The sequence below is a fragment of the Strongylocentrotus purpuratus genome, unplaced genomic scaffold, assembly GCF_000002235.5.
Source record: "Strongylocentrotus purpuratus isolate Spur 01 unplaced genomic scaffold, Spur_5.0 spur5_scaffold_1, whole genome shotgun sequence".
Lineage (NCBI taxonomy): Eukaryota > Metazoa > Echinodermata > Echinoidea > Camarodonta > Strongylocentrotidae > Strongylocentrotus > Strongylocentrotus purpuratus.
In genome coordinates this window covers 30,260,946-30,285,736 of record NW_022145594.1, presented here as the reverse complement: position 1 = coordinate 30,285,736, position 24,791 = coordinate 30,260,946, and the positions used below count along the sequence as shown (strand labels likewise).

The 24,791-nt window shown below is 38.9% G+C and overlaps 2 protein-coding genes across 2 annotated transcripts in view; both read left to right on the top strand.

Moving 5' to 3' along the window:
• Positions 1–19,070, top strand: part of LOC100887979 — a 53,514-nt gene extending 34,444 nt beyond the window's left edge. Inside the window, exons 5-7 of the mRNA XM_030978012.1 lie at positions 180–338; positions 12,792–12,959; positions 18,751–19,070. Of these exons, the coding sequence (XP_030833872.1) occupies positions 180–338; positions 12,792–12,959; positions 18,751–18,852 (429 nt within the window). The 3' untranslated portion in view covers positions 18,853–19,070. The remainder of the gene's footprint in view (positions 1–179; positions 339–12,791; positions 12,960–18,750) is intronic.
• LOC105442077 lies at positions 6,143–9,922 on the top strand. The gene is made up of 2 exons (XM_030978013.1): positions 6,143–7,506; positions 9,459–9,922. The coding sequence occupies exon 1, from the start codon at positions 6,152–6,154 to the stop codon at positions 7,478–7,480; it is 1,329 nt and encodes a 442-aa protein (XP_030833873.1). The 5' UTR covers positions 6,143–6,151; the 3' UTR covers positions 7,481–7,506; positions 9,459–9,922.
• Positions 19,071–24,791: the final 5,721 nt, after the last annotated feature.

Genomic DNA, 24,791 nt, shown 5'->3' with positions numbered 1-24,791 from the left:
ATATCGACCACTGTATTAAGTAACCATTCTGTAATCATTCAATGAGACTTTCTTAATGCAGGCCGAGTGACAGAAGCATCAACAAAATCTGAGGTGGTCTTAAACTTTATCAATGGACTCTGACTTTCTCATATTTTAATTTTTTGTTTGTTTTGTTTTTGTTTTTGCTTTTGATTTAGATCGATCTTGGAGTAAATGGAGAATTTGGACCAATTATATCACATGATATGGGGGAGATTATATGCTCTGTGCCCTCTCTAGAGGATGTTACACTATTTCAAGCTGCCTTGCACAGTGACTTCTATGCAGTTCTCGCTAAAGAAGGAAACAAGTCCAAGGTGAGTGAAAAAACACATTGTAATGCCGTAGTCTAGCCTAAGGGGGCGCTTTGTCAAGACGCAGAACATCAATCGCTTGAAAATTTGAAAAATCACTGTGATTACAGTTGTAGAAACAAAATTAAGTTGGGTCAGGAATTTAAAAGTTAAAAACTAAAATGTGTATTGTTTTTGTCATTCTGTCACTTTGCATCCTCCCAGTAAGATTTACACGAGGATGTTGCAAAATTTTCTCACAACATAATACAAAATTGTAGTGGGAGAGGGGGGGGGGGGTTAACCTTCCCCCTTCAGTTGCCAAACTTCCTTAAATAATATCTTTTGTTTCTTGTTTTGTGTGGAACGTGTTCAGCTTCATAATACTTGTCTTCTTCTGAAGACTGGACAGTGATTGAGACAGTGCCTCCACGCCTATTTGTTTAACACTGCTCAAGTTGTCCTAAACTGTGCAATCAGCACATTGCCCAGTTGACACATTTATCAGGGATGTTGTAGTTGCACTGGATGGATTCGTCTCGACTGCTACCATTACCTTGATGACCATCTCTGTGTCCCTTGTACTCGACATACACCAGATTCATTGTTAGGGCTGGGTGAAAGAAGATGCAGCATCGATATTTACTGTGCAGAGACAGATGTGATGGGTTTTAATTGTTTAAACCCATTTTATCCATGGGGCGGGGTTAGGTGTAATTCCGTCATGCCCACTTTCTTCTTACTTGGCATCTGCATTTGTCTGTTCAAGAAGCATGTCAGGAGAAACACAATTGTGCTTGCCGTCTGCTCTCCTTGCAACAAATGCACCCGCCATAAGTGCTTCATGTACATCAGGGGCTGTTTTAGGAAGATTTTTCATCTCATCAAGATAGAGAGGCAGAGACTGCTGCCCATATTTGTAATGCCCTGCTGCTTTGAGGTAAGGTATCATTCAATATGATTCACAGACATGTCCTACCCAGTCAGCTTCTCGCTGGTAGTAGTTAAATCTATGCAGAACATCAGGAAGGTGGACCAGAAGATTGCTGTTGGTTGATCAACCATTGATTCTGGGAAGAGTTCCTGAAGGGCTGATAACTGTTCATGGGAATTCTGAAGCATTTGCAACTTTTCAGTGGCAGTGATGTCTTTTTCATAGAGCATTTTCAAGACAGATTCCACCTCAGGCTGCCAGTGATCTGTTTCTCTGTCTGCTGCCCATCATGTCTAGAATGCTTCCTAGTAGAGGCGCCACATAGTTTCGCTCAGGATTCTGAGGGCATGTATGGCCTGGTAGTAGTCGGCTTTATCACCAAACATCTTCCTGGCACAGACCAGCTGCAACAAGAAAATCTTCTGCACCTGCCGCCCTAAAGATCTGCAAACTGCTTTCATGTAGTTGTGAGCTTGATGAAAGCCACCCAGCAGTAAGACCACATTGCTGAACTCACTACGATGCTTGTCTCTGATGGCTACAGCGAGCTCATATGTAGCCTGATCTCCAGTTATAATTTTGTATTTGTTACCACGTGCATGTGATGTCCTGACAAGTCAAATCATCATTTCCTTTAGTACAGTAGGGTCAGTTGGAGAAGATGGGATCAGAGGAAGATAGCCAATGATTCTAGCCTGTCTATGTGGATGGAGGTCAGCACGGAATGAGGAAAGCCCGGAAGTCCTGCTTCTAAAACTCTAGGAGCATCCACCAGTTGCGAAGTTGTGATCATTCTACCGAGGCGCCACATAAGCAGAACGTCCTCAGTCTGCATGGCCATCTGAAGAGTGAGTGAGTCTGGAACCATATTGTATGCAGATGTGAATGAAATCTCAGTTGAATTTTTCTCACACATCTCTTTCTTACACTTCACAATCTGCTCTAAGAATCTTTGATGCTTGCAGGAGTGTATGGTGTTTTCCCTCGATATCATCTCCTTCTAGGCGCCTCAGTTTTTTCAGTGCGTCACCAAGTGGTAATGTGGAAGCACATATAAATCCTGAACCTTTGGTTTGATTGAGAACCAAAATATGTGACCCATAGTATTCATGTAATGTATGTTTCAAGATGGTCGCCCGGTATTTATCTCCTTTATCGACACCAAGCTCCTCAAGAATGTCTCGGTACCTTACGCGGATGATTCTACGAGGAATGTGGACAGACCAGGAGCTGGAAAAGAGGAGCTTCCAGCTCATCTACAACATCATAAGGGTTTAACTTTGACCGACCAGAATGCGAAGAGCCTTAAATTTGTTCATATATGTTGTTACACACGTAACTGGATGAAGAATAGGCTTATCACAGATTCTTGTTGGCATATGATGCATTTTGTGTAGTCAGTGCTCATATCTTTGGAAGACTTCTTAGCAGGCACATGCTTCATGGACATGGCACTATCTGCCACACGTTTTCTTGGCTGGTTACTCATCTTGCTGTAGGAACCTATAATATAGAGGGGTGTATCATTTGAATAATAGTTGCACTGTATTTATATTTCATATAAACCTAACTTTGAAATGTTACTTTACATTAGCAGGCAAACTTTCACTCTTTCTTGTAATTCTTGTAAGATCTTAAAAGACAGACCCAGGAATTCTGAAATTCATCTAGTATGAGGTTGCTTTGGTCAATGTCACCCTCTTATACCCATATCAATTATAAAACAACATTGAGATGGGGGTAATAGGTATATTAGTATTGGATTAACAGGAGTATTGGATTAACAGGAGCATTGGATGTAACAAACATGTAAAGTCATCACAAAAGGTTGCAAATCCGATTTAAGTGTTGTGATCCAAAACACAAGATGGAACAAAATTTATGCTACATTATATTAAGGTTTATTCTAATCTACAAGTGTTAAAGTGGAACTAGTATCAGAAACTATATATTTATTGGTTCACTTTCTCTTATATTTACATCAGGTAATGTTTTAATACAGAGTCCTTGAGAAGAATCTTCCGGATTGCTCCATAGTGATGCCAGATGATTACATATGGAAATTCTGTAATAAGCTGCTAGATAATATTTTATCAATAATCCAAAAGTTTGCTATGAGTAAAAATATTCTGATTTGAGTTAGCAAAACTTACTACATCCTCAAACCTGCAACTGAAATTCCTACCTCATACCAAAAGGTTCAAGCTGGTTAGGAAGTTTCTGATAGTTTCTTCATCATTCTATTAGTTGAAATGTACTTGTAATGTTTGATTTCCTGTCTCTCTGATGTTGCTAACAACTCTGTTTAGTCATTCATAGAAAAAGGGAAGAATGCAATTAATCATTCACGTTTCAGTTGCAAACTTGACACATACGGTATGCGGCAATGATGACTCATATTAAATGTATTATCAGGGAACTAAACTGCATATTGTCCAAAATGAACTTTGTTATGCTATAACTTTTTTTACATGAAAAGCAAAACATCTGTAATTTTCAGATCATATTCAACTAATATTACATACCTGCCAACCCTTACAAATAATCCGGAATATTCTGTTTTTCTGGATTAGTCATTTATAGAACTTCATTAAAATATTTGTAGATCCAGACAGGATTCTATGTTTTATTTGACCATGTCATACAAAAACCAAGATTCTACAATTACCTTACACAATTTGTATTAATTACAAATCAGAATTACTAATTTTTGGGTGAATTTATGATTGCCCCTGCCACTTGTGTCTCCCCCATCGCCCAGCCCAACCGTTCACTGTCCCTGCAATCATTAAGAAAAAGGATAGAATGCAATTAGATGATTCACGTTTCAGTTGCAAGGGCAAACCTGACAGATATGCGGCAATGACGACGCACGTTAAACGTATCATCAAGGAACTGGTCTGTGCATATTGTCCAAAATGAACTTTACTACGCTATACATTTTTTTACATAAAAATCAATGAACCTGTAATTTTCAGATCGTATTCAACTAATATTAGGAAGGTTTTCTATATATTTTTAATTCTTCAGTTTCAAAAGTGATTGAAATATGGAGAAATAACTCCACCAGGTGTAAATGGGTACCTGATATTATTCAGCACTAGTTACTTTGGCAGCTCGGCTACGACCAGGGTAATATGCGTAAAGCACCATGAGCGTCAGAGCTTGGCGGATACTGGTGCTATATAATTATCCTATTATTTATTATTATTATTATTATGTAAAATAAATTCAATCATCATGAATGTGGTATCATCTTGTAGATAATTTAATTTTCTTTCATTGATACCACATGCATGGTAAAATGATGTTCTGTTACAAAATTATCTTCTAATTATTGACTATTTTTTTTCCAGAAAAATATTGTCAGGGTAGTCCACCTAGAAATTGTGCAGGAAGATCCTCTGATCATGTTTATACCGACCGACCTACAACATCCCGACCAAAACCCCCCAAATTAAGGTTTTGCCCCCTAGGTATTCAGCTATTTTGTTGTTGCCTTGATGGTATTATGTCTTCATTCAACAGAACTATAGTACATACAAATTATTAAAACATAGCAGGCCACATAATACGAACCACAAAGGAAAATTATTGTAAGGTATGTATATGTTCTATAGCTAGACCACTTTCATGTACAATATAACATCTATTATTATAATCATCATAATCATTTTAAGCTTGTAAATAAAATTATCATTCTTTAAACTCTCTAATAGAATATTATCTTTAGCAATGCTGGTCTAAATATTTGAATTACAATGAAAAGGTGCTATACTGAATATTTTACTGAGAAGATTTGCATTTAATTCACATACCTCTAAAATACAGTAGAATCACTGCAATTCGCTCCTACGCTCAGGAATTCCTGATCTTCCTCTTACCTGAATCTTCAGTATGGTCATATCCTATTGGACTGTCTATCCCTGACTCTTGACAAAGGCCTTATATTTTCATGCACTTTTGATCTAACTATAATGTACATAAAAATCACCTGAAGGTACTAGCTGTAACATCACGGATATCTCCAATTCCGTTTAACCGCCTGTCAAAACCGGACGGTTTTCGGTTAAACGATTTTTTTTTTTTTTTTGGCCGTGTGAAAAAGCAGGAAGGTGATTTAACTGAAGGCGCCGATTTGTGCTTGTGAACTAGTCACAAATAATAGTAACAATGTCGTTTAAGAATAATGTGTAAGATAATTAAAGTAAATTAAAAACAGTAGAGGACCTACATGTAGGATAGAACCTTGTGGTACACCATGTGTTAAACTTGGATGAATATATATTGAGATCTATTACAAAGATTACTTTCAAACCAAGATGACAGACAAATTGGAGTGTTGTTCTAGTTTCCAAGTGGTAAGTCATCACACCGATTACTGAGCTGGGAGACATTGCCAGGCATAGTGCCAGGTGGAGGGGCATAAATCGAAACTTTAAAAAAAAAAAAAAAAAAAAAAAAAATTATTAAAAAAAAAAAAATTATTAAAAAAAAAAAAAAAAAAAAAAAAAAACGGGAAAACGAAACCGTCCAATTGAAAACGGAATCCGCCATGGGCGGTCGGATACCGGACGGTTAAACGTTTGACTACAGCACTATTAAATAATACACATTCTGACTTCTCACTGTCTGATTATACTACGTAATACCAATTTCGGGATTACGTTAAATGAGACCCCGTTAGTGCGCATGCGCTAATCAGCAATTCGTTAGTCGCGTGTTATTTGAGCGAAAGGACCCCTTTCTGGCTCAAGAAATCAGATTTATTATCCACGCAATCCCCGAAATCCAAAGGTAAAAAACGTTTTTAGTTTCACCTTTGACATTTACTGATAACTTTGAGACGCTTATTTTTATAAATCACGCCCTTCTGAAGTGATATTTTATCGATAGAATTGTAATGTCTCAAATGGATAGCAGCACTGCTGCGTTTCCTCCGTCCGCGCTTTCACCCCAGGCTCCGCCTGGTAGCGCAGGAGCCACGGGCTCCGACGGAAAGAAAAAATTACCCAACTCCAGTGGCAAAGTCACGGCTGGCAAAGTCAGCAAGAGTGGGCCGGGGAAAGCTAAAAGTAAAACAAAGTCGGACTCGGAGCCAAAGGCAATGAGCGAGAAAAATCAGGAAGTGGAATCAACGGTTCCATTTTCTACTTTTAATAACAGACTTGATAAAATGGAAGCGCTTCTTGCGCGAGTGGTTGAGGCGTTGCCCGCTACTAATGCTACGGCTGTCACCGGCAGCTCACACCCGTCTTCGTCTCGCGGCCCCACCGGGGCTACCGGCGGGGAAGACTATGTGCAACGGCCTCCGTTCGACCACGGGAATGACATACCGCCCACCGGGCTCATGGATTTTTACGGTCTACCCGCGGATGCAACCGAAGCGGGCGCCGTCTCGGAGGAAGAGAATTTTGACTCGGACATGCCTCAACCTGATAACTTTGTCATTCCCTCGATCGCCGCAAAATTCGCAATGGCGTCGGATATCGGAGATCCTATTGAGGAGGAGATAGCCCAATCTACTTCATATCTCATGACACACCAATTGGAGGGGAAAGTTCTTGATGAAGTTACTGCAAAATACCCAGCTCCAAGCAATTGTCAGATTATAGAGGCACCAAAGGTGAACCCTGTGATATGGGACAATCTACCTCCGATGACAAAAAGCCGTGACTTGAAGTTACAGCGAGTTCAGAAATCACTCACTCATGGCATCAATGCATTTGCCCGCTCCGTTTCTACGAGCGGTATAACTGATACACAGCAAGATGCTTTGGCGTTGATTTGTAACGCTAACTTTGAACTGAACTGCCTGCGAAAAGAGCTCATAAAACCTGACTTGAATGCAAGGTTTACGCATCTGTGCAAACCTACTCTGCCAGCTACTAGACTTTTGTTTGGTGATGATCTTGGAAAGCAGGTGAAGGATCTCAAAGATCAGCAACTGGCAGCGGCCGGTGTAATGAGGGACAAATTCAAAAACCGCTTTGCTTCGCATCCCTATCGGGGACGTGGCTACAATGCACCGGGGCACCGCTGGGGCTCACAGAGCCAATCCCGCGGGTATAGCAGGCCAATGTCAGGATCGCAGGGTGGCCCTTTTTTAGGGTACAGACAGAACAGGAGGGGCAGACAGCCTCCGTACACTCAGTCTCAGGCTCCGAACCAGCCTCAAATGCAAGCGCCAGGTGCCCAGAGGGGTCCCATGGGCCAGCAGAGGAGGAAGTAGAACTCCCAAGACCAAGTCACGACAAGGTTAGTGATTCACACTTTGATCTCATTTTTAGCGAAAATGATATGACTAATGCTAGTACTAGTACTAGTAGTGTTCCCCCAGTGGGCGGTCGACTGAGGTATTTTAGGAAAAATTGGCAAGAGCTAACGACAGACCCTATTGTTATCAGGGCTGTCACGGGATACAAGATCGAGTTTGATGTAGAAAAAATTAAAGACTTGCCTGAATTAAAGGCTAAACGCTATAAACGGAGTGTCCAGGATGCCAAGCGCATTCAAGAAGAAATTTCTAGCCTTCATCGTAAAAATGTTATTGAGCCCTGTGTACACGAAGAGGGTGAATTCATTTCTAATATTTTTACTACGCCTAAAAGAACTGGAGGTGTACGTCTAATCCTCGATCTTTCAGAATTGAATAAATGCATGATGTATAAGCATTTTAAGATGGATAATATCCACACTGTGCTGGATCTTGTATCCCCTGACAATTTTCTAGCCTCTGTCGACCTCAGAGATGCATATTATACAGTACCGATCCACCAAGAGGATAGGAAATACCTCAAATTCATTGTCAATGGTCAATGTTGGCAATTCAAAGCACTGCCCAATGGTCTCAGTACAGCACCAAGGCTATTCACAAAATTACTAAAGCCAGTTTTTTCTAAGCTCAGACAAGCTGGTCACATTGTGGTAGGATATTTGGATGACACAATCCTCATTGCAGAAAATGAGGAAAAGCTCAAAGCAGCTGTTAAGGCTACCACTGACATCCTTGCACAACTCGGGTTCATTATTCACCCTGAAAAATCGGTACTTACCCCCACCAAAGAGATAACGTTCCTTGGCTTTGTTCTGAATACAAATACTATGCAAATTAGGCTTCCAGAAAGCAAGGCGCTTGAAGTCGAACGCCTCTGTCAAGAGCTTATTGACACTAAGGAGCCCTCAATAAGGCATGTTGCCAGGGTTATTGGGAAGATCGTTTCAACTTTCCCAGCAGTCCAATATGGCCCTCTCTCCTATCGTACTTTAGAGAGAGACAAAATTGCAGCACTAAAAGCAAACAGAGGTCATTTCGATAGAAAAATGACACTTTCAAATGAAGCCAAGGGTGAGCTTCAATGGTGGGTCGAGCATGTAACGTCTTCATTTGCACCAATAAGAAGACCGAAACCAGACCTTGAGTTGCGCACGGACGCCAGTGGGGCTGGCTGGGGTGCTACTAACCTCCAATCATGCACAGGTGGTAGATGGAATGAAAAAGAATTGCACAAAGCTAGGCATTATGGCATTAACTACCTTGAAACAGTTGCTGCGGGGTTTGGCGTTCAATCCTTCTGTGCTGATATGGAAAATGTGCATGTACTACTCCGTGTTGATAACGTAACCGCAGTATCATACATTAACAATATGGGGGGCTGCAAGTCTGCAGATTGCAATGAGGCAGCCAAACACATTTGGGAATGGTGCATGAGTAGGAACATATGGCTATCAGCTGCCCATTTACCAGGGAAACTAAACACAGAGGCAGACCACATGTCTAGACACTTTAACCACAAGACAGAGTGGATGCTAAATACAGATGCATTCAAAGAAATTGCTCAGCAATTTGGTTCCCCAGAAATAGATCTATTTGCATCAAGATTAAACAAGCAAGTTGACAGATACATCTCATGGCTGCCTGACCCTGGAGCTGAAACAGTTGATGCTTTCACAATCGACTGGAAACCATTAAGTTTCTACGCTTTCCCACCCTTCTGTCTCATCGCAAAATGCTTACAAAAGATTAAATGCGATGATGCAACAGGCCTACTAGTAATTCCAAACTGGCCTACCCAACCATGGTTCCCTCTTTTGAAGAGTATGATTATTGGGGAGCCAATGTTCATAGCTAGAAGGCCAAACTTACTAGCACAGCCTATTACAAATGAGCCACACCCGCTTAATAATCAGCTTGATTTGCTTTGTTGCAGGTGCTGCGCCAGCCACTAGAAAGTAAAGGTTTGAGTGCAAGAGCTATCAATGTAATAGCAGCATCGTGGCGAGCATCAACGACAAAGAACTATGCCGTTTACATAAGGAAATGGAAGACATACTGCCATAAAAAAGGCTTGAACTATCTCCAGGCGAGATCCAATGATGTAATTGATTTTTTGTCAGAACTCTTTGAAAGTGAAAGAGCTAGTTATAGTGTTATAAATTCTGCACGCAGCGCCTTGTCTGCATTCCTAGTACTTGAGGATTCGTCATGTACAGTTGGAACTCATCCTCTTATTAGTCGTTTTTGTAAAGGAGCTTTTCAATTGCGCCCTCCAGCGCCAAGATATAAGGAGATTTGGGATGTGAACATAGTGTTTAATTATCTACGGAAGTGGGCACCAGCGAATTCGCTCACGCTAAAAACTCTGACTATGAAACTTTGCACACTTATGGCGCTGATATCGGCCCAGCGGGTCCAGTCACTGCACAGCTTGCATCTTGACTACATGAAAATCAAGGGCAGCGAAGTTCTGTTCATTTTTAAGGACCTCCTAAAGCAAACAAAACCGGGGAATGTGAACTTCAACTTGAAAATGAAGGCATATCCACCAGACAGGAGGTTATGTGTACTTAACTACTTGCGGCACTACTTGCGCAGAACGGAGAGCGTCAGGGGACAGGAACGCTATCTGTTCATCAGCTTCAAGAAACCGCACAAACGCGTTACTACGCAGACCATCGCCAGATGGGTGAAGGAAACGTTGACCTCAGCAGGGATCGACACAGACATCTACAAAGCTCATTCTACTAGAGCTGCGTCAACTTCAGCAGCAAACAGTTCAAATCTGCCTATCAAGCATATACTAGCCCAGGCGGGCTGGTCTTCTGAACGGACGTTTCGAAACTATTACATGAAACCAGTAGAGAACAGGAACGTCAATTTCATAGGTGCAATCATGGCGTCCTAAAGGATGTCCTAGAATTGGCATCGCCTTTTTAAGGTCAGCTGGTTTACCTTCTTAGCAGCATGCTTTAGCTTGCTATTCTATCAATAATATATTCTTTTGTGTTGAGCACTGGATCGGATGGCCTACTGAGCTTCGAAATCTCATTTAACGTAATCCCGAAATTGGTATTACGTAGTATAATTGAAAGATTAAACGAGAACTCGTTTGAGATTTAATCTCAATTATATAAGTAATATAAAATGAGGGTTTACGTCCCTCCCTTACCCTCCCTAGTGCTGGGTATTGTTATTAATTACAGTTCTCGTTATCTTTCTGCTTGGTTCAGTAGGCACATCCTCGGCTATCTACGAATATTGCTGATTAGCGCATGCGCACTAACGGGGTCTCATTTAACGTAAACCCTCATTTTATATTACTTATATAATTGAGATTAAATCTCAAACGAGTTCTCGTTTAATCTTTCAATTTAACTTATAAAAGTATACAAAGGACTAATATTGGGAAAACTACTCTGTGCAAATAAATACTAGCCCCAACAAGACCCTTTCATTGATGCGGTCTCTGACCACATGTTTACAAATTCCTGCTCCCCCTCCATCAACCAGTGTTAACCCTATTTAGCCCGGGGGGGGGGGGGTGGGGCTTTAGAAGCCCCCCCCCCTTGACATTTTACGCGATAATTTTTTAACGCAAGAAAATCTTGCACTGAAATTTTGTGACTTTTTTCTCTCGAGTCTTGCGCATCTTCTGAAAGAATTTTTTTGAAAATCAAACCTACCATTATGAAGTCACGTGTCATTTTGTCTTTGCATGTCAGCCCGAAAATCGCTCATTTTTGTGATTTGTGTACAAAACATATGGAAATCTCATTTTTCAAATAAAGAGATAAAACATTGGTTATTTGGTCTTGTTTATAGTTTAGGTGTTTATTTTTGGATCCAAATAGTTGAATTATAGTTGGAAATAAAATAAAACTACATAAGTTAAAAAAAACAAAGAAATGCATAAAAAATTATCAAAACAATAGATAACATAAGGAATAACCCTGGTTTTTCAATGTTTTGTGTTGTATTATTATTCCAAATGGTCTAAAAAATATATGTAGTGAGAAAGAATGCTTAAAATATGAATAATGTCTGATTTATGGGCAAAAATGTGAATTTGATGACCTTATTTGCATAAATTACCATAAATATGCTAATGAGTGAATTTTTCAAAAAATTAAAATTACCATAGTATTCTATACACTTCACTTGACATGTATGCAAATTTTCGCGACGATCGGGCGTTTCACGGCCGAGATCATAGGGGGGGGGCCTTAGAAGCCCCCCCCCCCCCCCCGGGCTACGCAGTTTCAAAATAGCCCGGGCTAAATAGGGTTAAACCTATTTCAGTCGTTCAATTTCTGTACAGATCAAGACTCTCTGCCTTCATGATGTTGAGTACCTCACACCAGCCTCATCACATGATGACAGCTAGTAAACAAAAGTTATATAAAGAGAAACATACATGTTGATCTAGAAGTATATGTAAATTAATGAAATTGAAAATATATTTGGCAAATTAACGTAACCTTCATATTGTAGTTATGTTCAAGATGAGCTGGGTATTACTCAGCGTCCTGTGTTTGTTTTTGTTCATAAATATTTTGGATGGATGCAATTACTCAGATGAATACGCAGTAGTTACATGTACTACGGCTATAATAGTAAAACTTAGTCCTATAAATCTTTTTTGATGCATTTTCTGCGCCCACTACCCTGAACTAACCGATTTCTGAACTTAACCCAGCACTATAATCTATAATAAACCGTAAGACTAAACCTAAGCTCAAAGCCTATTTGCAGCTCTCATGCGGATCCTATATATATTTGTGACTTAATAAAGCCCAGAACATTTGTCAACTGAGCTTAGCCATACACATACATGTATATTGGAGCACCCAGTTATATTTGCAGTCATTCAATAAATACATGTATTCTGGTAATGTACTTTAATGAATCACTGTTTGTATCACTATGTAGTGAGAAAATGCACTATGGCTGTGTTTGTCGATCCTCCTGTTGTTTTAACGCATGCCCATCAACAATTTTTCTGTGCTTTCCATCCTGTACTATCCAAATTCTTAACTTGATCCCTGCACTAAAAAGTATTCCTATCACTAAACCTGAGCTCAAACCTATTTGTAGCCCTTATCCAAATCATATATTTGACTATATAAAGCCCATTGCATTTGTCACTCAAGCATAGCCATACACATACATGTATATCAGAGCACCCAGTTATATTTGCAGTAATTCAATGAAAACGTGTACTCTGGTAATGTACTTGTATGAATCACTGTTTGTATACATGTAGGTCCACACTGTCGAGCTTCAATCTGTTAGGTGTCCAACATCAGCCTCTTCACATTACCTAGCAGACGCTTTGTGTTCCATGCCAAACCTGACTGACCTGACACTAGATGGAAATGATTTCCAGGAGGAGTTCTATTCTACACTGAATGCAAAGGCGTCAACCTTACAGGTATGAATGTGTGTTTGTACTCTTTATCCATGCCATGATGAATTCAGGTACACATGCAGCAGTGGAGATGAGTATTAGGAGTTACTAGTATGATATTTTAACAACATGCAGTCAATAATTTTTCAACGTGTTAATTTTTTTATATGAAAATGTATAATAGTCTTAGCAGACAAAGGAACAGTATTATAAAAAGAGGGGTTTTCATGTGCAGTGTAAGATACAGAATTCAGATGGCTCGGGTTAAAAATATGATGTTCTGCAAAAAACATCACTTTTAAAGGATTGCCTCAGAAAAGATATTTTGGTTTAATGAAGACTAACTTAAAGTTTTTAAGTAAGCTTTTTTGGGGGGACTTGATCCCTGCACCAAAAAGTATTCCTATCACTAAACCTGAGCTCAAACCTATTTGTAGCCCTTATCCAAATCCTATATTTGACTATATAAAGCCCATTGCATTTGTCACCCAAGCATAGCCATACACATACATGTATATCAGAGCACCCAGTTATATTTGCAGTAATTCAATGAAAACGTGTACTCTGGTAATGTACTTGTATGAATCACTGTTTGTATACATGTAGGTCCACTATGTCTGGCTTATAGATGTTAGGTGTCCAACATCAGCCTCTACACATTACCTAGTGGATGCTTTGTGTTCCATGCCAAACCTGACTCAACTGAAACTATGGGGAAAGGAGTTCCAGGAGGAGTTCTATTCTACACTGAATGCAAAGGCGTCAACCTTACAGGTATGTATGTGTGTTTGTACTCTATATCCATGCAATGATGAATTCAGGTACACATGCAGCAGTGGAGATGAATTTAAGGAGTTATGATATTTTAGCAACATGCTGTCAATATTTTGTCAACGTGTTAATTTTTTTATATGAAAATGTATAATAGTCTTAGCAGACAAAGGAACAGTATTATAAAAAGAGGGGTTTTCATGTGCAGTGTAAGATACAGAATTCAGATGGCTCGAGTTAAAAATATGATGTTCTGCAAAAAACATCACTTTTAAAGGATTGCCTCAGAAAAGATATTTTGGTTTAATGAAGACTAACTTAAAGTTTTTAAGTAAGTTTTTTTCTTTTTTTGGGGGGGGGGGGGGGACTTGATCCCTGCACCAAAAAGTATTCCTATCACTAAACCTGAGCTCAAACCTATTTGTAGCCCTTATCCTAATCCTATATTTGACTATATAAAGCCCATTGCATTTGTCACCCAAGCATAGCCATACACATACATGTATATCAGAGCACCCAGTTATATTTGCAGTAATTCAATGAAAACGTGTACTCTGGTAATGTACTTGTATGAATCACTGTTTGTATACATGTAGGTCAAGACTGTCTGGCTTCAAGATGTTGAGTGTCCAACATCAGCCTCTTCACATTACCTATCAGATGCTTTGTGTTCCATGCCAAACCTGACTTACCTGGAACTAGTTGGAAAGGAGTTCCAGGAGGAGTTCTATTCTACACTGAATGCAAAGGCGTCAACCTTACAGGTATGTATGTGTGTTTGTACTCTATATCCATGTCATGATGAATTCATGTACACATGCAGCAGTGGAGATGAGTTTAAGGAGTTTTCATGCCTCATTTACGAAGTAGCCGGAGGCATTATGTTTTCAGGTTGTCCGTCCGTCTGTCCGTAAGTCTGTACACACGTCTATATGTACGTACGTTCCGTTCTCGTGATCACGTTATCTGAAGAACCGATTGATGGATTCCTGCCAAACTTTGGTCATGTATGTATCTTGCAGAGCCAATGAACTGATTAGATTTTGGGGTCGCGAGGTCAAATGTCAAAGGTCACAGGGCTCATTATGTATGCAAAAACAGCTCGTGATCACGTTATCTGAAGAACCGATTGATGGATTCCTGCCAAACTTTAGTCATGTATGTATCTTGCAGAGCCAATGAACTGATTAGATTTTGGGGTCACGAGGTCAAAGGTCAAAGGTCACAGGGCTCATTATGTATGCAAAAACAGCTCGTGATCGTGTTATCTCAAGAACCGATTGATGGATTCCTGCCAAAATTAGGTCATGTATGTTACTTGCAGAGCCGATGAATCGATTAGATTTTGGGGTCACGAGGTCAAAGGTCAAAGGCCACAGCGCACATTATGTATACAAAAACAGCTTGTGATCGCGTTATCTCAAGAGCCGATTGATGGATTCCTGCCAAAATTAGGTCATGTATGTTACTTGCAGAGCCAATGAACTGAGTAGATTCTTGGTTTATAAGGTCAAAGGTCAAAGGTCATGGGCTCATTATGTATGCAAAAATAGCTTGTGAACGCATTCTTATTAGAACTGACAGATGGATTACTATTTAACTCGGGACATCTTGCAGAGCCAATGAACTGAGTAGATTTTAGGGTCATGAGGTCAAAGATCAAAGGGTCATATATGTATACGAGAAATTGCTTGTAATCACGATATTCTGAGAACCTGTTAATGAATTACAATTGAACTTGAATTCGAAAAATTTCTTCTGTTTCGGTTTGTAATATTGCTCTATGACGGAGGCATCATTTTCGACTGCGCGCAGTCGAATTCCATCTAGTTTTTTTTTTGGGGGGGGGGGAGAGTGTTGTGTTACTAGTTACGCAATAATACAATTTCAGTATAAACAGATCACTGAAGTACTCTAAAGACTAATAGATACAAATAGTTCAAATCAATTCATAAGGTTTGAATAATGTCATCATGGGTCTGAGAGTATACGCAGGGCTCGAATTTAGCGGTGGCCCGGTGCCAATGGCCACCTGAAATGCTGTCGGGCCACCTGAAATCACCGACTAGATGGCCCGGCTGGCCACCCAAATATTTGGACAGTAGGCCCTAATATATAAATTATTTATCAACAACTTGTTTAACCTTTAGATCTACCCGAAACCAAGGCGACATTTATTTTTCCAAGCTTTTCCAAGCTTTTCCAAGCTTTTCCAAGCGACGCAATCCGATCTATCAAACAAGGAAATGTTTTGTTTATCATACTAACTTTATAAAAACGATGCACGCCGTCGTGTAGGTACTGTACACACCGCCGCCGCCACCCCGGCCCGGCCGGTACATAGGCGTAGCGCTATCATAGTATGCTACCGCGTATAGCCATCAATGTGCGTACGAGCCAACGGTGATTGTAGTCGAAATAAAAACATGCAATCTTTAAAATTTCATTAAAAATCAAAATTAGCAGGAAAGAACTAATTGATTAAGAATTACCGTAGATTAAAGTTGTATTCCAATATTGGAAGCATTTTATTCACAAGTAGAATCGTAGAATCAATCAAAATATGGCAGTAAAGATGAGCTCTAATTCGCCCATTGGCCCTTTGCAAGCGTTTGAAACGCACTGCGACAGCCATGGCACTGCTTTTCTGTGACTCTCTGAAAAACTGCGCATGTGTACATCAAAATCTGGAGGTGCTCCCGGGGTCACACAATGCCCAAATTTGGACATGCCATTCATTGAAACTGAGAAAATAATCCATGCGCGTTGACTTTGATGCCTACATTTGAGCGGTAAAAAAAAGTTTCAATTTATAGCGATCTTTTTCTTATAAAAATTAACTTTTTGCAAAAGTCAATGTTAGTATATTTATAAGCGATATTCAAGCTATCTTTGAGCCAAAAATCTAAGGGAAATTCATTCAGGATCATCTATAGATAATCACAAACTTCCGATGTATACTACCCAAGACTGAACAACCGTAAGTCTTGCCACTCGCCCTAAACCCCTGGTGATTCTGTGCTGAACACGTACGGACCGAACGAAATATTTGCAGCTAGAAACTACTTTCCATGGATAAATTGAGAATTTTGATCGACTACAAACGTTGAATATAAGTTTTTCATAATTAAAGACTCCATTATTAAAGCAATAACTCGGTATTTATTATAGAAAAAGAAGTTGAAATGTTGAATGTGTGTACGAGTGAAATGCCAGGAGGAAGTATAAATGAAAGAAGAGCGTGATGTTATCATCAAGCCGCAATGGCCACGTGCGCGCACGTGGAAATTTCCATTGTAAGCGCCGGCATGTGGCTCTTCTTCTAAGTGTACAAACTTCCTCTTTAAAAAAGATGAAATGCAAGAAATTATTAAACAATGTTTCAAGGGAAACTAAACATTGTTTCGAGGGAAATTACGTAGAAATGAGCAATTCTAGTGACTCAGCTGTAATTGTAAATATACAGGTGTTATTCTCTGGATACATTTGTAACATTACAAGAGGTTTTCTGGACATTTACCATATTTGTTTTCCTTTATCAAAAAGCAATTTTAAATGTACTTGGAATTGATATATTTTTCCACCATGACTGCCAGAATTTTAATCCAAGACGTTTACATTGAAATATCATCTTATATTTGTATCGCTGATTATTTGAAAATCTTTACTTGAAAATCATCGATCCTCCAGATCCTCAAATCGATCCTCAAATTTTATCAGGAAACATTTTTCCTGATTTTTTTTTTTTTTTTACATACATGTATTTATATTTATTTAGCTTTTTGCCAAAACTTATTCTTCCACAGGACTGGTGCTACTTGGCATGTGTTTGTGTTTGTTTCTTGGTGTACAGAGAAGCATTTAATCACTTTATTTACAGGGTAACACCTTGAAAGTACCTTGCCAAAACCGAAAAGGCAATTTGCAGCCATCCTAATTTATTTAGTTGTTTCAGTTTGTTTTTTAACTGACTCAAGGGCGGGTAGCCCATATATAATTACATGCATGTTCTTCACTGTCCATGCTAAGAAAACATGCAGTGCAATAAAATGTTGTCTTGAAGAAAAAAAGAACAAAAGAAGAAATTCCGACTTAAATTATTTTGAATGACTTGGTGCTAATCTTTCCGTGTGTGGTCCTCTTTAACTGCATGTATTTTTGCATGATTATTGACTGATTATCCAATCCAGAATAACCAGAAAATATCAAAATAATAAATTACAAAAATACCATTTATTCAGTTCAGAATAGAAGTACAACGTCAAGTAAATATACAATCAATTTTATATCTTCCAACAGAACTTGGAGCTCAAAGAAAAGCAGAAGTTTGGCGCCTTGTGTGCCCTGTACAATCCTAACTTAAGGGGGAGGGGGTCCTTGTGATGCATGATAGTCAAGGAGAAAGGGAGAAAAACATTGAAGTGAAGTTGAGACTGAAGTATAGAAACAAAGAGAGAGGATTTGGAATGAGAGTCTAAAGAGTCACTCACCTTTCATTATTAAATGCAGCTCATGCTGCTTTTAACACGTATAATTTATGCATTTTTTTATTAAACATTTGCATTATTTAATAACGCATAAAAGTGGGGCCACCTGAAAATCCATTTGGCCACCCAGATCTCCTACCCAAGTGGCCCTGCTGGCCACCTCAAAAAAAAGTTAAGGGCAAGCCCTGATACGTCAGATTGAATAGTCACTAAACAAGGATGGAGATCTTGATCACAGTGTACTTATTTTAAGCACAGTTTTTGTTTTTGTTCTTGATGTTTTGGACAGGTGCATGATAAGGGAGGAGGGGGTGTCAGCATAAAGTTCTGTTGAAATATTGACCAGTTCAATCAACATAGCTTTTTTGTATGTGTGTGTATTTGGTGGGGAGGGGCGGTGTATAGGAGGTGTCAGTGTAACAAGGACACTAAGTCTATATGCCAGAGAGAGTACTGACCTGGTATGTACATGTATGGTATAGTATTTCAGCCAGACTTGAATGGAGGAAAACTACATGAATCACTATCACCAAGCATGCCCATACATTTCTTTTCAGGATTCTTTTCCTCAAATCAGTAATGGAAATTTCATGCTCAATGGAAAGTACCAAGCGGATTTTGATTCATTCCTGCAGTCACTCACTGACTCTCCACGGTAAGTGAACTATTAAACATAATGAATTACAAATTAATTTTATTGCTATACAACTTACTCCTAGATCCTAATCAAATGATTGGTTAAGCAGGGTCATGTGTGATTCCTTTACTGAGAATATTACATGTTTTTCCATGAAAAAGCATGCTATAGTTTCTAGTACTATTTAACGATCTTTCCACAGCAGGGCATGTAGAGTTTAATATGCTGTATATACTGTGTGTGGATTAATACATGTATATCACTGTGCATTGATGCTTGTGCCCTTATCCCTGTGTTCGCGCTAAATTAAGCCTATTAAATTTGGATTTATTTATCAGCGATAATTACTAAGAACAATCTTGAAAGTCTCTTTAAATCAAATAACAAGGATCTAGGATATTTTTCGTATAAAAAAATGGTGGATGTTTTATTCGTTCATTACAGGATCTGTCTGCTCTTGATGAGGCCGGTTAGGCACCTATCCTATTCAGCCTGACGGCTGTGAACAATATATACAAGTGTCCCCAATAAACATATGTTTTAGTTTTCTCGGGTTGTATTCTGTGCACTATACCTTATGTTGTCTGCTACATTCAAAAAGTGAAAATTATGTTAATTATCATAAATTGAGGTTGCATGGAATGGGACTAATTGTAGGTGTTGGTGCAGATTTATCTCTAAACTGTACAAATACATAGCCAGCTTTACATAGAAATTCTCGCTATCGCCAATATGCCCAAAATGCACAGATGAAGCCTCTCTGAAGTAACTTTGAGCCAATGTACATAGGTACGTCTCTGAAAGCTACATCTAGGTTCTTTATTTTTGGTGACGGCAGCAATGACAAACAAGAGAAAGATCCTCCAAATCGTATCGATGTCTAGATTAAAACAATGGAAGGACCTTCTTGAAACTTCAAGAAAATGACAGGCTTAACTTTAGAATATCCCACCAGAATGGAGTATGTCCATTGGTCATCTAAAAAGCCAACGAACCCTTTAATGTAGTCACATCCTTTAATATTTCAGACAAGGTTTCACTCTTGCCAATGAACACAACCAAAGAAAGGTGACATTATTATTTCTACGCTCCTACTTGCTCTTTCCAATCACAACACCAAATATGTTAATTTTAGTATGTGTACAAATATTTTCATACGTTTTTACGTAATGATCCATTTTTAAAATCGTTGAGAATCGTGATAAATCACTGTGTGTACTGTCTGAACATAGAGTACACACACACATAATCATAATCAAAATAATGTGTGAAATAGACAGGAAGCGACTTGGACACCAAACTATCCCAGAGTGCATTTGAAATGGGGCCTGAATGTAACATACTGGTGTTTTTCATCTGGTATTTTACATACTGGTATTTTTATATTTGCTTTAACAGGAAACATTTTTTCACAAGCATAAAAGATAATTTGAATTTTAGAATACCACCTCATGCCTCTGGTGCCTAGGCCCTGTAACATTGAAATTTACTATTAATATTATCACAAATTGTTTGTACATGTATCTCCTTCAATAAATTGGAACATAATAAATAATAGCAACTTACCACTACTTTTATGTAACAGGTTAATACAATGCTTAATGAGAAACAATTAATTGCAGCAAAACTGGATATACAACAGATTTTTACGATTGATTGGATTGGTACTTAATTTATATGTTACAGGGCAAAGATCCTATCCCCCAAACCTATATTTCTTCTTCTTTCCTCAACATCAATTCAGGTGGGATTACATGTACATCTCAGGCGAGGAGGATAGCGTCTCGGATGACGATGATGACGTCTTGGACGAGGAGGATGACCTATGATGGACATCACAGCCATTATAATACCTTCAAGAGCCACACAATGGCAGTGTACAACTATCCAGATCGCACAGCTGGATTAGGTGCTGCTCGATCGTATAGAACTATCTCCAAGACGGTTGTATGACAGGAGCTCCTGCGACAGTTGTTCCGCGTCGGTTTCCTACACTAACCAAAATTCCAACTTCAACCTCAGACCTTCCATATTACTTTAAAGATAAAGTTATTACATTTAACACTAGTAACGAAACAGCAAATCCGATGTACTGCATATCACAACATAGCAACGTTATATTCATACACATTAATTATATCATATTACATGTACCTAACCGTAAACATTATTACCTGAACTCAAAATAAAGTGCGACCATAACCCTATATATTTCATAAAGTATAGCCTGGATCATAGGATCAAATGTTGACCCTCCATGGCAACTTTTGTGACAAGCATTTTATCTCCTCATCCACAGGATTCCTTTATTAGACAATAGCATACATTCATGTAAAAATACGCAACATATACATCTAAAACCATGAAAATTCCATATTTACATCACTCGGTCAAACAAACAAAATTAAGAGAATATAACTAAACAAAAATCAATCATATACCGCGTTCAAATTGTTTTATATGACAGATGATGACTTTAAACGTAAACACAATCAAAAGCATTTAATCAAATAAAAACACTTTTTCATGGATTTCTTTTCTCTTACTTTTGTTTTAGCACTACATTTTTCCATTTCATGATAAAATGTTATAGCTGGCATAATATTGTCAAACAACGTAAATGTTTGTTTCACTGGACTGAAAAATAATTCTTTTCTTACGACCTACACAAGCATCAGGTCAACCTATTGTGTTACTTAGTATCCCAAGGTGTAACGCCCGATCGTTAGCAATTCAGAAAGAAATAGCTGGGAAGGATGACTTAATGAAGTCTTTAACTTTTTCCTGCACTCATAATAGTAAATTGCAAAAATTAACACAAATCAAGAATCAGAAACTTGAAATCTGGGCCCTGTTTTATGAAATTTGTTATCAATAACAAGTTGCAATAACTGTTGTAAGCTTCTGAAATGGTTGCATTTGATAGGCTGAGAGCCAATTTGTCATAAAAATGTGACACTAGTTATTGGTAGCAAGTTTTATGAAACAGGACCTGGAGTTGCTTTGAGCCAGTTTGTCTGGAAGTGAGATTCCGTTACGAGGGCCCCTTGCTTTAAAAGTTGCAATGTCAAACGCAACTCAAAAACTAGGGCGAAATACGCTATCCTGATTGGTTGCAAATGTAATTGTAATTTCAGCTTTTAATGGAAGATTGAATGTGAGGTTGTTTTGTATTGTGATTGTAATTTTGTTAAGTATTTACAGTACCAAGTTGTAGTTTAATTGTATGCATGTTCAGGTTCAATCAAGTTGAGGATACACAGTAGGGCCCCGAAAGTTTACATGCACCTGGAAGAAACTCATTTAACTCATATTTTCTCAACTGCACCCATTCCCATCAGGAGTCACTCGTCTCAGAGTGATTGGTGATGTATATACTATATATATTAAACAGAGACCATATTTGTTTATCTTCCTGAAGTGAAAATTTGGCAGGACTGAGTGAAACTGTGATAATGTATATCTGGCCCAACTCTACAATTTGGGAACCATTCCAGTACTTGATAATGTTTTTGGTTTTCTTTGTATTATTCCATTTTAGCTATCAGTAGATTTGTACTATATTGTGTGTGCCTTATGCTTTGTATAAACAGAGACAAATTTGTCTATCTTCCTGAAGTGAAAAGTTGGCAGGAATGAGTGAAGTTGTGATGATGTATATCTGGCCCGACTCTACATGTATGTACATCGACAATTCAGAGATCATTCCAGTACTTGATAATGTTTTTGTTTTTTCTTTGTCTTATTCCATTTTAGCTATCGGTAGATGTGTACCAATTTGTGCGTGCCTTATGATTTTTTATATACTATAAACAGAGACAAAATTTGTTGTATCTTCCTGAAGTGAAAAGTTGGCAGGAATGAGCGAAACTGTGATAATGTTTATCTGGCCCAACTCTACAATTCTGGGATTATTCCAGTACTGTTTCATGTTTTTGTTTTTTCTTTGTCTTCCATGTTTAACTATCAGTAGATGTGTACCAATTTGTGTGTGCCTTATGCTTTGTATATACTATAAACAGAGACATAATTTGTCTATCTTCCTGAAGTGAAAAGTTAACAGGAATAAGTGAAGTTGGGATCATGTATATCAGGCCCAACTCTACATGTATGTACATCGACAATTCAGAGATCATTCCAGTACTTGATAATGTTTTTGTTTTTTCTTTGTCTTATTCCATTTTAGCTATCGGTAGATGTGTACCAATTTGTGCGTGCCTTATGATTTTTTATATACTATAAACAGAGACAAAATTTGTTGTATCTTCCTGAAGTGAAAAGTTGGCAGGAATGAGCGAAACTGTGATAATGTTTATCTGGCCCAACTCTACAATTCAGGAATTATTCTAGTACTTGACAATATTTTTGTTTTTTCTCCATCTTCTTCCATTTGAACTATCAGTAGATGTGTACCAAAGTTTTGTGTGCCTTATGCTTTGTATATACTATAAACAGAAAGAGAATTTGTCTATCTGCCTGAAGTGAAAAGTTAGCAGGAATGAGTGAAGTTGTGATAATGTATATCTGGACCAACTACATGTATGTACATACCACAATTCAAGGATTATTCCGATACTTAATAGCATTGTTGTATTTTATCAGGCCTCTGAGTAGATGTGTACCAAGTTTTGTGTGTCTTATGCTGAAGGCCTGCATGTATGAACAAAGTGGTCATGTGATTTGATATTAACCTTGATGCCAAGAGCTTCTTGTAAAGGAGGGAGATATGCATTGAACTCCTGAACTCTGTGACATGTTGAAAATGTCAAAATCACCTTTTTCAATACAAACTGGCATACCAGTGTGTGTTTACTGTAGGACATACTTTCTATCAGTGTATAAATCAATATTCTTTGAAGGTACATGATTTTTATGAGAAAGATGTAGCAATAAAAGAATGTTTCCAACCTCAAGAAGAAAATCTGATCACTGTTATTCGAATCAGATGATCTTATAGTTTGTAAGTTTACAGCCTTGTATGTATATGATATGCAAAGAATTCTAAATTAACTGAAATGGAAATGTCATTACATCTGGAATATGTTCATAACAATCATGTTTGTGCATACCATGTTTATGTGTACAGAGTATGTGCAAAAGATTAAAGTATTTTTTTATTTCTTATTCCGAGTCTGAATTCATGATTTATTTGTAAGGTTTAAATCCAGAAAGAGGGAGAAGGTAGGGAGGAAGGGAGGCAGGGAAAGAAGGGAATGGAGGGGAGGGAGGGAGATGAGGGTGCATGGGAGTGGAGGATAGAGGGAGGGAAGGGAGAAAGAGGTGAGGGTGCATGGGAGTGGAGGATAAAGGGAGGGAAGGGAGAAAGAGATGAGGGTGCATGGGAGTGGAGGATAAAGGGAGGGAAGGGAGAAAGAGATGAGGGTGCATGGGAGTGGAGGATAAAGGGAGGGAAGGGAGAAAGAGATGAGGGTGCATGGGAGTGGAGGATAAAGGGAAGGAAGGGAGAAAGAGATGAGGGTGCATGGTAGTGGAGATGGAGGCTGGAAAGAGAAGAAAGAGCATGAGGGAGGAAAGGGAGAAGAAACGGAGGGAGGAGAGGATCAAGGGAGGAAGGGAGAGAGAGTTGAGGGTGCATGGGAGTGGGGATGGAGGCAGGAAAGAGCATGAGGGAGGAAAGGGAGAAGAGACGGAGGGAGGAGAGGATAAAGGGAGGAAGGGAGAGAGAGTTGAGGGTGCATGGGAGTGGAGGATAAAGGGAGGGAAGGGAGAAAGAGATGAGGGTGCATGGTAGTGGAGATGGAGGCTGGAAAGAGAAGAAAGAGCATTAGGGAGGAAAGGAAGAAGAAACCGAGGGAGGAGAGGATAAAGGGAGGAAGGGAGAGAGAGTTGAGGGTGCATGGGAGTGGAGATGGAGGCTGGAAAGAGAAGAAAGAGCATGAGGGAGGAGAGGATCAAGGGAGGAAGGGAGAGAGAGTTGAGGGTGCATGGGAGTGGAGGGTC